Here is a 17,121-nt window from a genome sequence, read left to right as displayed (position 1 = left end):
GTCCCGAGTCCTGTGACTTTGCTCTGGTGCAGTTTGGCACCCGGTAAAAAATTAAGCATCTAAAATACGACCTCTTCAGACTCAGAAATCTGCATCAGGGTTTGGTTTATGTTATGGGGAAGCAATTTACATGAAAGTTACTCCTCTAAGGTCAGCTTCACCAGCATGAAGGTGGTGACCACGTGGCCAAGGCAGCAGCACTTGAGAGAACTAACCTATTCTAAGAACACCACAGTGTTCTTTGTTGAAGTGTTTTCCTAGCTAAACAGTACTACTTGGCTTGTTCAGGTTAAATTGTGTTTAGGTGATTAGAAGTTGACAACCTCAATATTTCTTTGTCCAAGCCAATGATCTCTTTACTACCAGATACAGGCATTTAAAGGTGTGGGTAATACGGCACCAGCTGGAATTCTGGCTGAGAAAGAGATACTGAAATCCTGGGGCTTTTTAGTTATTAATGGATTAATGCAAAGATATATAGATCATAGAAAATTTTTAGTTACTTTGATTCATTTCTCTTAATTTCGTTCTGCCTCCTAAGAGAATTATTTTGAGATTTAAGTATGGAAAAAATTTCTTGTCCAGCTTTGATACAACAGAGTTTAAGTACTTTTAGTATGTGAGTTATTTAATATTATAATTATTTATGTAAAATGAGAATGACAGTATGGCTTTGGATTTTCTTTCTTTTTTTGGGTACTTGTCTCCCTGACCCCACTCACCATCATCCCTGATGTACTTTTTTGTGGAACTGTTTTCCTATTCTAAAAGATATTTAGAAGAATATCTTAGTATCCTTTAGTAGACAAAATCAAGAATGATTGTATCTTTGATTTGTGTCTTTAAATTGCCTTTCTCTGATCACTTCATAGGTCCACTGGAAAGGAATTTGCCCTGAAGATTATAGACAAAGCTAAATGTTGTGGAAAGGTACAGTATACATAACCGTTCTATAAAGAAACTGAGAAATGGAGATGTTTACTGTGGTGAAGGAATTTAAGTGGGCATTGACAAGGCCTTAATAGGAATAAATCCTTGATAATAATAGGGAAAACACTATCAACCTGGTTTATTTTCCATTGTCATTTTTTTTTAAACTTTAATCCTAAGACAATAAATTGACTTGGTCCAGTCCTAGCTACAGAAAATATAAGTTCTCGTCTATGGGAGATCCCTGGATGAAATGCTCAAAAGATCTGTCTCCAACTGTGATGAGTCTAAGACTTGACCTTACTTTCCAACTAACTAGTTAGCCTTCTTGCTTTATGGATGCTGGCTGAAGACACAAGATTGCTGGGGCAGAGACAAAACACTTTCTGACTCATGGCATAGCAGGCAGCATTGGTTTTCTTAGCTCCCAAGTCCCAAGGAAGTGATGCGGAGGGGCCCTGCTGCTTGCTATACACAGATTAGGTTTAGATCACAGCTGAGGATCCTCAAGCTTTAGTCAGTCCCTGGTCTTATGAGGGGGCTGCTAGCAAATCTGTCCAGACTTTGCCCCCAAGGAAAACTATTTTTTAATGATCATGGTCTGGAAACCAGTATGTCCTCTACCCTTGAGTGAGAGCCTATCTCTATAATCTCTATGTTACAAATATCCTTGGGAAGATAGTTTGTAACAAAAGCTGGGTAGAAACACCATGAAGAATTGCCTGCTGCAATTCTTTTTTCCTTCTGTCCTACTCTCAAGCTGGTCTGGGAAGATTAAATGATGAAATGCTGCTGGAGTATTGATATGTTAACTATGTTTGAAATGATAAATATTCTATAGCAGGGATGACAGAGACCTTTTTAGATTACTTTCTGGTAGCATAGCAGTTAAGCAGGTTTTAGAATTCACAGGTGGCTAGTCTGAATTGAAGTGTAGATGTAGAATATGCAGTGGATTTTTGTAGACTTAGTATAAAAAAAAAACCAACGTGTACCTCATTGATTTCTGCTTGCATGTTGAAATGATCATATTTTGGGTATATTGGATTATGTAAGTTATTAGTGGCATCTGAGTTTCTTAATTTCTTAATGTAGGTATTAGAAAATTTAGATTTCTATATGTGGCTCACATTCTACTTCTGTTGAACGGTGCTGTTCTAGTGCCATAGTGTATAAAGTTTTAGTCTTGGTTCTGCTTTTTTTGCTGTGCTGCCTTGGCTTAGTGCCTCTCTGTTTCTGTTTCTCCCTCTAAAATGTGGTTGTTAATAATAGCTAAGATGCAAGGTTATTGTAAGAATTAAATGAATTAAGATATGGGAAACATGTAGAGAAATACCAGTATATTAGACTTTAGCACATGTTAACTGTTAACGTTGTTAATATGCCACAGAAATTCAGAATGTATAATTAATTAGGACAATTTGAAGTGATAGTCATGATTTTATATTTAGGGAACCCTTAAACTAGTCTTCTTTGGAAATTTGCAAAATTATGTATTTTTAAGAGAACACTTAAAATATTATGGTGAAATTTTAGGAAGACAAAAAGCAAATTTGTCATATTTTTTTTAACCGTACTATGACAGCTAATGAGGCAGAGATGATACAAAATGCCCCCCTTTTCTTTGAATAAGTAAGGTTTTTTTCCAGTTAATTTTCTTTCTTTTTTTTTTTTTTTAAGATTTTACTTATTTATTTGTCAGCACAAGGATGTGGGAGAGGCAGGCAGAGGGAGAAGCGGGGAAGGGGGAGCATTCGATCCCAGGACCCTGAGATCATGACGTGAGCCGAAGGCAGAGGCTTTAACCCACTGAGCCACCCAGGCACCCCTCCAGTTAATTTTCTTTAAGAAAAAAATGTGTGCTTTTACTTATTGTTCTCACAATATTATTGAATTTTTAACTGGAAAGTCTTTTCCCCATATGTAAATAAGTGTTCCTCTTTCTGTGGGATTTAAGCAGACCGTGTCATAATTTTGGGAGCCACATTCTAAGCAACTGTATTGAAGTATTTTTATCAAAAAAGTAAAAAAGATATAATCGCTCTGGTAGGGATATTGTTTACCTGATTAAAATTTAAGCAGCTGTTTTAGTAGTTGAACAAAGCTCTTTATGTGCAAAAATACACTAGGTACACTAAGTGCTGAGACAAATGATCAGGTCACTTTAAACATTTGGATCCATTTTTCCTTGTCATTAAATCTCATCCTGTTTTCATATTTCATGATCATATACGTACTTCCAGCTTCACATTTTGCTTATTTGAGAAACTTTCTACTTTGACTATATAAAATCATAATTTAAAAACTTGGTGTGTTCCAAATAAGTTGACTTCACCATTGAATTGTACTTTTAGAAAAAATTGGTATAGAGAACTTGTTTTTTAAGACAGAATTTAGAGGGAGGCAAAGTGGAATTGGCTCCTATTCTGGGTGTTGTTGGGTACCTCTGTTTTGTGGGTTGTACACAGAAGCTACATTAGTAAACTGCATTTTATCTCTCCAGGCTTGCACACAGAGGAATTTTGCACATTACCTTTAATGACTTGCTAAACAAGATATACCAGTTTCACTGATAAACAGAGGCTCAGACTAAAATAGCTTCCCAAAAGTCACACAGAGGTAGAGCAGTGATTGGAATTCTGTGCTAGTTGATTATGTAGCCTGTATATTAGCTAGTCTGCCAAGTTCCCTATTCAAGATAAGTTTATTCGTTTGTTCATGTAGGAAGAACGTGGAGAAAAAAATCTTAATCTTTTTTGGCCTTCTGTTTGCTTTTCTGTCATATACATATACATTATCAGATTGACTCATTTACCTAAAATTTGATGTGTGTGCAAGAAACTGTGCTAGGAGTAAGGTAATCCCACATATAAATTAATAGCAGTTCTGCAGAGAATATATGGGAGTTTGGAGGAAGCGCATGAGAGAAGTAGGTGATCTGTGAAGATGGCATGTAGGGCAGCCAACTCCCAGCAGTGGGTAGGACTTCATTAGGCAGCAATGAAAGAAAAGCTTTCCAGGGGGCTAGCACAGCCTGAGCAACAACCCAGAGGATGGAAGTCATGTTAGCTGCCGCTAAGTAGGAGAATATTACACAATTTGCTGTGCGGCCAGATTTATGGAGGCTGTTGAGAAGGCTGTGGGGTTTGTAAATTTAAGAATTCTTCCATATCTATATTCTAATCAGTACTCATTCTAAGTGATTATTTATTAAATTGCATAGTGTGCAAGCTCTGAGCTCTCTGTTTCGGTGCTTCAAAGGGGTCTGACCTTCTCTTCCACAGTTCCGTATTCATCACCTATATGTAACGGGTCCAAGCACAACACAAATCCAAATGTATATTGTATTTGTTTCCTGAGACTGTTGGAATAAATTACTACAAACCTGGTGGCTTATAACAGCAGGAATTTATTCTCTCACTGTTCTGGAGGCCAGAAGTCTGAAATCTGTACTCCCTCTGGAGCTCGAGGGGAGAATCTGTTCTTTGACAGAGTAGCTTCTGGTGGCTGATGGCATCCCTTGGCTTGCAGCCACATCACTCCAATCTCTGCCTCTGTCTTCACATCACTCTCTGCCTCTGTCTTCACATCACTCTCTCTTCTCCGTGTTTATTTTTCCTCTTCCTCTTCTGTCTGTGAAATCTCCCTCTGCCTCCACTCATAAGGAGGTTGTGATGGCACCCAGGTAATCTGGGGTTGTCTCCTCATTGCATAATTGTTAATCACATCTGCAAAGACCCTTTCTCCAAATAAGGTAATATTTACAAGTTCCAGGGGTTCGGCCTTGATATCCTTGGGTGGCTGTTATTTAGTCCACTACATACAACTTACCACAGAAATCACATGGGGTGATTTGGACACTTTCCCCCTCTTACTGGGGAGCAGTACTCACTAAGGAACATGGAATCCAGTTGGAAAGCCACTGTTGGCCAAGAGCAAGGCATGCTGTCTTTATTCACTCACTCAGACACTTCAGATCAGCTGTGCTGGTTGCTGGAGAGCAAGGCAAGCAGAAGCCTTCAGACAGCTGGGTGAGATCAGGGACTGCAGGAAGCACAGGGGGCACCGAGAGAAGTAGGGGTGCTTAACACAGTCATGATTGAGCAGGGGAGGTTGTTTAGAGGAGGGGAGGCCCAGTCTGGAATCCCAGTCTGGACTCCTAGGAATACATAGGAGTCCCCAAGGGATGTGCGTGTTGTAGGGAGGAAGTTGGGGACAGAAAACCTGCGCAAATGCCTGGAGGCCCAGGCAAGAGAGTGACAATGGGGACAGAAGTGAGCAGGTGGATTCGGAGGCTGTTGAGAAGGCAGGCCTGGCAGGAACTGGGGACTGATGGACCGTCCTAGAGGATGAGGGATTTGCTGGGGGAACACTGTCTGTTTTGGGCAGCCAGGTTCCTTCAGGGGGACAGAAGGCGCAGGAGGAAGGGGCTGCTTTGTGGGGCTGGGGCGGGTAGAGACAAGGTGATTAGTTTGGTTTGGGAGAGTTGTTAATTCCCAAATTTGTCTCTCTCTCTCTCTCTCTCTCTCTCTCTCTTTCTCTCTCACATTAAAAACCACCATGGCCAAGATAAGGTGGTATCCTTTGCCAAGTCAGCAGTTTTCTTTGTTATTTACTCTCACTCAGGACCCTGGGACACTGCCACACAGTGATTCATATGTAAATTATTTGGAGTTAGAGTCCTGAATCACTTAACATGAATAATGGTAGATGGCTGAATAATTTAAGTTCAGAGCAGTTTGAGATAAAAGTGACGTTCATACTGTATTGAGAGGGATTTTTTTTCCTGGCAAATGTAATCTAGAGAATGTTTTTACGTATTGAATGCAGTGATTCCACGGGGGTTGCCCAAGAAATCGGAGATGACATTCCTAACGACTTTTACGGGCTACTTTTGTTTTGCTTCCAATGATGGTCCATTTAAAAAGTGGATTGTTCCTTCCTAGACAATTTTACAGGTGCCGTCAGAGGTTGAGAGACAAGGCTCCCATCTCCCACATTCCGGCAGAAACCCCCTAAGTGTGTAGGACCAGGGCCACCGTGGAGGAGAGCCCAGGACCGAGCTGACAAGCCGCGGCCGAGGGCATGCTTCGGGACGTACTCAGTAGTTCAGATGTCACACTGCGGGGGTTCCTGCGGGAAACTCCACAATCAGGAAGTTCCCAGAAGACTTTCTCTTGAGCCTTTATTGAGAAAGATAACTTCTGAGAGTGGTCGTCTCCCTAGGTGGTAGACATTTCATTTTAACTGGGATTTGAGAGAGCTCCTGGGGTCCTGGGGATGGGGATGATTTTGCATAGGTCACTCTCAGTTAGCATCCCTACCAGAGCCCCTGAATAGAGAGAAGTTTACAGACTCTTTCAACTTCAGAGGCAATGGGGAGGAGTTGGGGGGGAGGGGGTGCGGGGACTGAAGTGATAGATCTATTTAGCTCTAAAATAAAATGCCCCTCTTACTGCCGTGGTTGTAACTCCCATTGTCTTGTCTTCACATAGAGTGAAAGAAATGTATTTGCTTGCCTTGACGTGTTCACAAAAGTCCGTCTAACTCTGCTTATTAGTGTGATAAAGGTCAGACTTGGCCCAGATCATCCAGAGGCCTCAAAGGAAGTGAACCAACCATGTGGTGTTTGCTGAGTCTTTGTCCCTGTGGCCACAAGGAGTTGGGGGTCAAGCTGCTTCCCTTGGGAGGGACCAGGGAGCACCGTTTGCTATTAGTGCTGGGCTCTGTGACTTAGACTTAAGGAATTGGAAACAGGTAAGCAGCCCTGTCCCCAGCCTCACAGCCGTGGTTTGTTAGGGTCTGAGATCTGGAAGCATTTGCTGAGCCGCAAGCTGGTTGGGCGTAGGCTTCCCACTCCTGCTCATTAAGGGGCATAGATTCTCCTCCCTGCCAAGCCTAGTGTGATTCTGCCTGGACCCCAACTCACTGTAATACTACCTCTCGTTCCCATCTTTCCAAGGAATTAAGTACTTTCCGCTTTGCCGCTGTCATGTTCACTTTGAAAAATTCCGACTTCTACGGAAGCATTCCTTTTTAAGAGGTGATATTGTGTCGTACAAAAAATGTGGGCTTGGATGTCAGAAACCTAGGTTTGCATTTTCCCTCAAAAGACTGTTCTAAGGATAAAGTGTTAAGACATCACACAGATACTTTGTTTTGCAAAGAGACTGACAGCGACTAGGTTCCTCGTAAATTTTCTTTTCTTTTCCTACTTCCATTTAGCATTTGCACTGTCATTTGCCAACAGTTACCGAATGGCTTCTTGGACAAGCACAGTGCATTCAACATTGGAGAAATAGCCCTCGTGGGCAGGAGCCTGCGCAGTTGTCAGACTGTTTGAGGTGGCTTAGAGTAAAAAGGCATGTCCACATGTGTGCATGAAGATACATGGAGAACCTACATGACATCTTGACCTGGAGATAATTACCTTACCACTGCAGTGGAACACTGCATTTAGTGCTGGATTCATGATAGCAAAGACGAATGGGAACGACGCTATGAGGAAGGGACACACACACACACACACACACACACACACACGATGTATATGTATGTGTGTATTAGGTAGCAAATGCTATCTCTTATATGTTAAGTTTTATGTAAAAGTTATATTCAAAAACTGAGAATGTGTCAGAAGGCAATTAGTTAATTTAACAGAGCATATCCTAAATTCAGAATAATTCATTGCTATAGCTAATAAGGATCAACACATGTGATATTATTGAAATATTTTCATGTCTCATAGAAACAGAGCAGCAGTTGTTCTGATTCATGTTTGGTGTATTGAAAATAACTCTTTAATACTGTGGGTAAACATTTTGCTACAGTGCCGATCCCAGCTGCATGACTCACCAGGATTGATAATCAGGTAGTATTTTCCAGGAAGTGGTTAGAGTTAAAATAAAAACAGTGGTCCCTGTGGTACTCTATGTTTCCTGATTTCTGAGATATGAGACGGTAAGGAACATCCTTTGGGTGAATGATTCCATACCCAGCCATAGAGGGAGAATTTTTTTTTCCTCAGAAATTCAGCATGAAATTCAAATTCATTATTAGTAATGGCTTAAAAAAATTAATGCTCAAGTTGTAGTCCATACACATGCAAATTTCCTTATATCCTTGATCTCGATTTTGAGCATATACTCAAAAAGTGGTTCCGGGGAGCCTGGTTGGCTCAGTCCGTTAAACACCCAACTCTTGATTTCAGTTCAGGTTGTAATCTCACGGTCATAAGACTGAGTCCCGTGTCGGGCTCTGCTCTGGGTATGGAGCCTCCTTAACATTGTCTCTCTCTCTCTCTCTTTTTTTTTTTTAAGATTTTATTTATTTATTTGACAGAGATCACAGGTAGGCAGTGGAAGGCAGAGAGAGAGAGAGGATGAAACATGCTCCCCGCCAAGCAGAGAGCCCAGTGCAGGGCTCAATCCCAGGACCCTAGGATTATGACCTGAGCCGAAGGCAGAGGCTTAACCCACTGAGACATCCAGTCATCCCTCTCCCTCTCTTTAAAAAAATAAAAATTAAAAAAAAAAAGTGGTTTCAGCTGACTCACAAAGCACAGTACCTTGTGCCCAAGCTTTCTCAGTCTCATAACCTCTTATGGCATCAGAGGCAATGATGAGACAGGAAGGCAGTATGTTCTGTGTGCCAGGGCAGCACTACTGAGCCCTTTCAAGGATATCTTAGTGACTGTGACATGTCACACTGACTTGTGCAGTCACAATGGAACCCGACTCAGCCAGGTCTTGTTTTGTCAAGGGAGATGCTTCCCTCGGCATCCAGTCTACAGTCGTGTATCTTCCAGAATATAGGGATAGAGCAGAGGGTTCTGTGGTGCCTGACACACCTCTCTAATCCCTTCCTTTGACAGGAGCACCTGATTGAGAATGAAGTGTCAATCCTGCGCAGGGTGAAACATCCGAATATCATCATGCTGGTTGAGGAGATGGAAACAGCCACTGAGCTCTTTCTGGTGATGGAACTGGTCAAAGTAAGAGGATGGAGAGATTTCAGCAGATTTCATTGGTGCCAAATCCCAAGATTTATCATATTCTTGAAAGCCCTAATTGGAAACACATTTTCCTACCTTGAAACTTTTGTTATTTATAATAATTGTTGGTGGACTTGTGTCATTTTTCATCTACTCTAGGGTGGTGAACCCTCTTTGTTACCTTCATGGGATTGTCAGTGTTGACATTCTGTTGTGTTCTTTTTTGTGTGCATCAGGGTGGAGATCTCTTTGATGCAATTACCTCTTCAACCAAGTACACCGAGAGAGACGGCAGTGCGATGGTGTACAACCTGGCCAACGCCCTCAGGTATCTTCATGGCCTCAGCATCGTGCACAGAGACATCAAGCCGGAGAACCTCTTGGTATGTCATCTCTGCTTTTTTTGTTCCAACTCATGCCTCTATTCCTTTAAAATGACGTGATCATGTGCAAACAGTATCACTTCAAAGTCTGTACCCATCGTGCAATAAGGGACTGAGGGATTTTAAATTTAGAGACTCACCATGACTCAAGTCAATGACCATAAGTTATTAATGGATTTCTTGAATTGATATGCACTTCTGCATGTATTGTTTATCAGACATTAGAAAACATGTTTCCATTTTGATTGATACTATGCTAAGTAAAGTAAGAAGGAAAATTATTTTATGAGGCAAAACTTCTGAAGAATAAATTAGAGATAAAATCAGGAGCTTACAGGAGACAGAAATAGAATGTGATGGTTCGTTTATGTTCAGGACAGAACTTTGGAAGTAATCTGGTCCGTTTATCTCAACTTTATAGCTACAGAAATTGAGACTCAGATGCTAATTTTTCTGGCTGAAAAGTCTCATGTGTCCCCTTATTCTCCAGAAAAAAGTCTGTGGCACTCAGAGGGCTGCATAATCTGGTCCCAGTTTACATTTCCAGCCCCCTCTCCTGTTCCTGACTCTTCTCCACCCATCTATCCAGAGTGGCACTCAACCTCCATGGCGTCCATAATAAACACAGCTTGCTAATTGGGCCAAACTTTGTGTCCACACAGTAGAGGAATTTTAGGGAAGCTGATTAGGAACTTCGATCAGCACACAAGCCCACCCCCCCAAAAAAAACCACACAGGACCATTTTTTCCTTGATTTCCACCTTTCAGGGCTGAGTGTTGTCATCATTACCGCTTAGGAGGTGGGGTTTTCTGAGTATTCTACATCATGATAATCCAAACTCTGATTTTCCCATCCCAGTCATTAGTTAAGACTTAACTTTATCAACACCATTACATATCACTGCTTATTTCCATATTGGTCTACATTTGCAATATCCTGTCTCCTGGCAACATGGCAAACACGTTACTCTCATATGACACTGAGCAAAAGGTATGTCTTCTTTGACATCACTCCTAACTCCTCAGACAGAGTCAGTCATGGCCCCCTCTCGTTTCTGTTCTATGTGCCCTGGTGTGGTGAGTTTGTCATGTACTTGAGTGACTCCTTCTCTAGATAAACACCATTAGGGGCAAGGTTTGTGTCTCCATTATTTTCATGTCACCAGTGCCCTGGACAGTGCCAAGGAAGCATAGGCTGGACGTAGAGTAAATGGTTGGTGACTGAGCACTGATCGTCACTCAGCTAGCTAACATCTGGCACTCAGACTCAAGTCTTTGCAGCTTGGCTCATACTTGCACTGTACAAATAATTGTTGAAAGGAATTTGCATTGATGTTGAGGCTTTTAGGCCATCCTGGGGACTTTCTGCTAATCCATTCTCTACTTTTGGTAATACCATTTGATGATCTGAGTATCCACTTCAAAGTATGTGAGTTTGTTTCTTTGTTTGTTTTTTCTTACTGTCTTCTGCATTGAAGAGTTATGTTTCATGTCTAGGTTCTCTTATTGGGAAAATAAACGTCCTTTCTCTGTAAAACAAGATGTATTATAGACTTGGTTTTATGAACTCTAAGGAGGAACAGAGACAGAATTATAGACTGGGCCTCAGGATAGAAGTGAGGATATGGCGTTCTCTCCTCCAAACAGTCTTCTTGGTCATTATGACCTTACAGTATCTGTCAGGCCCATGCTCCTCCTGCGTGGAACTGAGGTCGCCCAGGGGCTCCACAAGGTAACAAGGCTTTGTCTGGCTGTGGCCAGATGTCAATGCTGTGGTATTAATGAGGCTGCCTCCTTTGTTTCTCCCTGCTGTCCCTGGCCCACTTCACCCTGGTGGCTGTGGTTACTGACATTTTCTGGAAATACGGAGCCAAGGGTCCCTAAGGACAATCGGTTACTGTGCAGTCAGCCCACACTGCAGCTCTGATGGCTGAAGCCCTGGGAGAAAGGTGACTGAGGCCTTGGCGAACTCGCCTGTAAGCTAGGGAGGGTCTGTTTCCCAGGACGAAGATTCCACTCTTCCCTTTTCTTCTGTTTTCCACTCACAATGTGTGGAACATCTCAGAGTCTGATACTGCCTCCCTTTCTCATGCCACATGATGGGGACCAGGGTCTCCAACATGACCTGTCTCAGAATATAACCAGAAAATTGGAACCAACTTCCTCATCCAGTCTAACTTGCCTCAGACGAGTCTTCACCCTGTCTTCAAGACCTGTGGCAACTCCACTCTGCTACCCAAAGGGGAGGAGAAGGAAGAAGATGATAAAACGGGTGTCTGGATGAGGCTAGAGTGTGATAGAAAAGGGTCAGGCTTTAGAAGTCCTTAGCTGCACATCTCTAAGTAAAATATGTGCCTGCTGTTGAAAACTTAATTAGACCACTCTGCAGATTCTACATTTAGTCAGCGGGTTGGCATTATTGCCCCAGGATGAGAAAGTGCCATTGAGGCACTGAAAGTAAATAGAGTGACTGTCAGCCTCTTCCTACCCTAAAAACGAATTCCGTTGTTAAGCACCAGAGCATTCACACATCTGATTTGCATCCCCTTCTCCGGGAGCAGCGTCATAATTTAAAACCCTGCCAGTGGAGACGTATGGGTCGCCGTGTCAGGGAGCACGGGGGTGGCCATTAATGCCGTGAGTTACAGCCCGGTGGTGACCTGTCAGACTTAACTATGGGAGACCAGTGATAAATCCTGCTTTTCCAGGAGTTCTGGAGACCGGGGAGAGAAGACGGTTGGTTTCTCATATTTGAAACCCTTCTAAATCATTATGTTGACATTTTATTTTGAGAACACGGAGCATTCACTTTGTATGTGGGATCGGCATTCCTCACATCTTCAGCTTTTGCATTCTGAACACAGCCTTTGACAGAGCATCTCTTCCGTGTGTGGTGGGGCATTTGAGCGCCGCGGGGCTGGTGTCCTGGTCATGATGGTCAAGGTTCTCTCAGCATCTGGGTGTGGGTGCAGGCTGCAGGCGGGCTTCTTCCAGGCCCACTGTCTTGCGTTTAGACTGAGAGCTGGTGCACGATGGTGCCATGAGGTGGCACAGGTTCTGGTTGGAATCCCCACTTGATAGCCGCTCATAACTTGAGTTCTCCGTGCCTCGGTTTCCCCATCTGTAAAACAGAGGCAACAGTTATTTTCCTGTTCACCCAGGGGGGTGACTCTGACTGAGGTCCCATGAGATCATGTGTGGGAAAAGCATTGGAAGCTCTCTGGTTCTGTGAGATGTCAGTGACTGGGGAGAGAACGGAGCACTCTGCTGGAACAGAAGACCTTTGGAGCCCCTGTGCACTCGTTCGGCTCTTTCTTCAAATCAGTCTCTTTTTTTTTTTTTTTTTTTTTTTTTTTTAAAGATTTTATTTATTTATTTGACAGAGAGAGAGATCACAAGCAGGCAGAGAGGCAGGCAGAGAGAGAGGAGGAAGCAGGCTCCCTGCAGAGCAGAGAGCCTGACGCGGGGCTCGATCCCAGGACCCTGAGATCATGACCTGAGCCAAAGGCAGCGGCTTAATCCACTGAGCCACCCAGGCGCCCCCAAATCAGTCTCTTAAAGCAATGCCGTATGTGTGTGTCAGCGCCGGTCTGTTAAAGTGGTGTCACGAACGTGCATCTGTATGTATAGATTGATAAATATTCCTGGTTTGAAGAGCGTCTCCAGCTAAGATTCTGAAATGGACTCATATTATCTTTCACATATTTGCCTCTCGGTCTAGTGCTGGGAAGTGATGAATCAGATGAAGTATCATTTCAGGCTCGTCTGCTCCTTATGACACTTCTCTTTTGATGTTTAGCCAAGGAGTGCCACTGGCCCAGACATAATTCAGTGATTATGAACTGCCCAGTACCTTTCTATTTATGGTCCTGCGTCTGACTCTGAATTCCTTATAGGGAATATGAGAAATGGGGCTTTGGGGACTTCTGAGTGTCTGACAACAACCCTCAAATACCCCTAGGCGTCTGTAAATTGCGTGTCTAAAGTAAACACTATTTTTCAAAAAAAAAAAAAATGTACCTAATGAGTGTATTTTAAACTTGTAAAAACAAAATAATAATGACATTAATAAAACTTTATTTTTGCTTCCATGATACAGGCATTTAAAATTATAATGTTGCTTAGAATGTTCTTATCACTGCAATTACTTGGCGAATTTCTGAAGTCTGGGTTTCAGTAAATGCATCATAAATTCTAACTGTAATTCTCTATATCGGGTTGTTCTCATTAATGTTTACATTAAACATAATGGATGGAAAGTCGTCCTAAGACCCTGGCATGACTGAGAACCTGGTTTCTCTTGCTTTAGGCTAAATCATTAGTAGCTTAGACTATGCCTCTGCTGAGTTGTGGCGGACTCAGAATGATAAATATCTCTGAGGGACTCAACAGCCTAACCATTACTCCCCTGAAACTTGAAAGGCATAAAGACGTGTGCTGGGGATGTATACTTAGTACATAAATGTGGAAGCACGTACTAAAACACTAAGGGGAAAAACATTCTTCTTAAGCTGATGAGGACATCGCAGGTAAGGAATGTCACTGTCACGCTTTTTAAATGCCTCTACAGATTGGGTATTGGTGACATGGGGGAGCCCTGATTTTGATGCTTTTCATGATGTCTGTGTAAATCACTTCCCCTCGTTAAGTATCAGACTCATGGAAGATGTTATTAACATGCTTATCTTGAAAAAACATGATTTTCTAAATTGTTCATCTTTTAGTAAGAAATGATTTGAGTGAGGATCTGGTTCAGTTCATAGTAAAATATAAGGGGAAGCAAACTAAATAGAACAAAATATAAAATATAAATATATTTTATATATAAATATAAATATATATATAAAATATAAAAATATATAAAATATATATTTAATATATAAATATATATTTATATTATATATTACATATATAAATATAAATATAAAATATTTAATATATTATATAAAATATATAAATTTATGTTTTAAATATAAAAGTAGAGAATGACATTACATTAGTACAGATTAGATCTCTGTAGTTATTCTCTGAAATTCACCGTTCTCAAAATAATTCATCTCAAGATGAATAGGCAAGGATGTTAAAGTTTAGGCAGTTAAATCTAAAAACCATCTATTTAGAACGTAACTTTCAGACTTTGATCCCATAAGGAAAGTTCGCTTATATATAAAATAAATTTTTCCTGATTATAGAACCAATACATGTTCATTGTAAGGGTTTGGGAAACTAGTGAAAAGTCTGTAAAGAAGAAAGCTGAAGTAAACTGCACCTAGTGCTACCACCCAGAAATAAACGGAATATTTTGGTGTATCATACTGAATATATGATTTTGAATATTCTTTTCTTCTGTAGTACAGTGAATATTTTCCATAGGATTAGTACTTAGTTGACATGTGCTTACTAGTGACTGTATAGTATTTTATTATAGGAATATACCATAATTTATGAAGTCATCGTCTTGTTCGTTGTTCATGTTCTTTCCAGTTTTTGAAAACATAGATAAATTCTGGATTGGTGGTGTTGTGTATAACATTTGGGTTCATCTCTATTCCCTTAGGGTTGGGTCTTAAAAGCAAGGGTTATAAATAATTCTTAAGAAATTTACATGTTGCTTAGATGTTTTCTAGAAAGATGGCTTCTCATGTAAACAAAGAGCATTCACATCTTCACCAGCATTTTTAAACCATTTGCGGTATGAGATTTATTTGATCTTATCAGCCAGACCTTCTGGGAAAAGGAAGGAAGGGGAGCATTCACTGAACCCTGATCGAAGCTTGGTCTCTTCACACCAACCCCATGGGTCAGGGACTGTTCTCATCTCTCCCAGGTGAAGAAACATGTTCAGGGAGTGGCTCACGAAGGTCACGCAACCAGGAAACAGGTGGAGTGGTTGGTTATTTAGGTTCAGGCCGTCTGTTCCCAAAGTTTATTTTCTTTCTAAACTTACAAAATTTTTCCCTATGAAATATTTATATTTGCCATTGACTGTCCCAAAAACAAGTCCGGATTTTATGTTCTAAGCTAAACACGGAAGTGTTTTAGTGGACACAGTAAACAGCATTTCCGAGACTCTCAAGTACCTCACACACAGCAAACATGCAACAAAGGTCAGTTCCCGTTTCCGAGCTTAGAGGCCTCTCTGGCCACGTTGGGTGAGCAGCCGCCTGCAGCCCAGCGGTTGTGTCAGCAGGCACACATACTCATTATCCTCCTAGGTAAGGAGATTTAGCGAAGATGGAAGGTACTGTCTTTCTGATTTCACACAATCGTACAAAATTTCTGAAGAAAAAATTCAGAGTTTAAAACATCAAAAGTAAATCATGGTGTTATTGTCTCAGGGAGAGATTTTTTTTTTTTTTTAGTTGATGAATACATGGATCTGTGTTGTTTCTCCCTAATTCCAAAGGCCCTTTCAGAATCGCTGAGAAAAGGAGCTACTGACTGCTGGCTGGTTTCTGTTCCAGGTGTGTGAATATCCCGACGGAACCAAGTCCCTGAAACTGGGAGATTTTGGGCTGGCCACTGTGGTAGAAGGCCCTTTATATACAGTCTGTGGCACACCGACTTATGTGGCTCCAGAAATAATTGCTGAAACTGGGTAAGACTCCTGGCGGCTTTGGTTAGTACTTTCACTTTGGTGGAAAAAGGTATGTGCTGCTGCCCCAGCTGCTGTGTATTCACGTGCCTCCTGGGCAGGTGGAGGGTGGGAGAGACTGTTACCTGCATTGTGACTTTGATCTCACGAACTCAGGTTTGTGCTTCTGTATCCAGGAGCCATAGGCTTGGACTTTGTCCCAAGCCAGTAGTCCCCAAGATTGCAGTTAGGTTGGGAGAAAAGTAGATGCCTCTGTCCAAAGGGTGTTAATTCCTCTACGTGAAATGAGTGCTTTGACACTGAGAAATCCCTTTTTCATAACAAAGAAGCAAGTACTCCAGTAATGTGGAGGGTCCTCAGGAGTAATGTCTTTATTTCACCTCCTCCACCCACTTTGTTTTCCCAGCTATGGCCTGAAGGTGGACATTTGGGCAGCAGGCGTGATTACATACATACTTCTCTGTGGGTTCCCACCGTTCCGAAGGTCAGTGGCTCTTTGAGTAATAATATTTGAATTGTAAACTCTCTCCCTTTGATCAACAGGCAGCCTCATCCTGGCAGTCAGGACTAGAAAGTGGTCAATAAAAATGTCAGTTAAAAATTATATAAACATACCTTTCACTTTTTATCTTAATTTACAACCTATTAATGGATATTCCTTGACCACACTTTTGATGTGAGGCCAAGGCCTTTGCATGGTGTATGGTCCTCTGAGTTTCTTATGGTCATTCTTCTGTAAAACACACCCATCATCCAATGTCTACAATTTCCATTCTCAGTCTTTTTCAAGGGTAGTAAGATTTAAAGATGCTTGTGAAGCAATCTGATCCTTCTAGGTAAACAGAACTTTTTCCAGGTCTTAATAGTCATTTCTCCTACTTCATTTGACAGCAGGTGTTCTTTTTTTTTTTTTTTTTAAATAACTCACTTTCCAAAGTGTTCAACTTAGTTCTCATAGACTCGTAGAAACAGTGAATTCTTTCTTTTAAAATTAATTTCATCTGTTTACATAACATTTAATGAAGTAAAATTACAAATGCTTTCAGCATAAATAGGCCTGGAAACAAACAGACCTAGTCTTGGTAACCACATATTTCACCTGGTGGCAGGGCAGAGGTGGCCACACAGAGGTGTCAGAGTAGGGGACAGATGGCCCAGGGCACACTCAGTTCCCCAGCAGGGTGTACGCAAAGGGAGTGCAGGGCTTTGAACACAGTGCC

The 17,121-nt window shown here is 41.6% G+C and overlaps 1 protein-coding gene across 6 annotated transcripts in view; it reads left to right on the top strand.

Moving 5' to 3' along the window:
• The window catches only part of DCLK2 (doublecortin like kinase 2), a 143,525-nt gene that overhangs the window by 112,607 nt on the left and 13,797 nt on the right, over window positions 1–17,121 (top strand). For all 6 annotated transcript variants that reach the window (XR_006816906.1, XR_006816908.1, XM_045996240.1 and 3 more), the window contains 5 exons: window positions 873–930; window positions 8,804–8,923; window positions 9,160–9,306; window positions 15,771–15,904; window positions 16,308–16,385. Coding sequence is in view for 4 of the 6 variants with exons in the window: in XM_045996240.1 (XP_045852196.1) it covers window positions 873–930; window positions 8,804–8,923; window positions 9,160–9,306; window positions 15,771–15,904; window positions 16,308–16,385 (537 nt within the window). In the remaining 2 variants the exon portion in view is untranslated. The remainder of the gene's footprint in view (window positions 1–872; window positions 931–8,803; window positions 8,924–9,159; window positions 9,307–15,770; window positions 15,905–16,307; window positions 16,386–17,121) is intronic.

The sequence above is a fragment of the Meles meles genome, chromosome 2 (assembly GCF_922984935.1).
Source record: "Meles meles chromosome 2, mMelMel3.1 paternal haplotype, whole genome shotgun sequence".
NCBI classification, from domain to species: Eukaryota; Metazoa; Chordata; class Mammalia; order Carnivora; family Mustelidae; genus Meles; species Meles meles.
The sequence above is the reverse complement of the archived record's forward strand: the minus strand, read 5'-3'. Positions and strand labels throughout refer to the sequence as shown.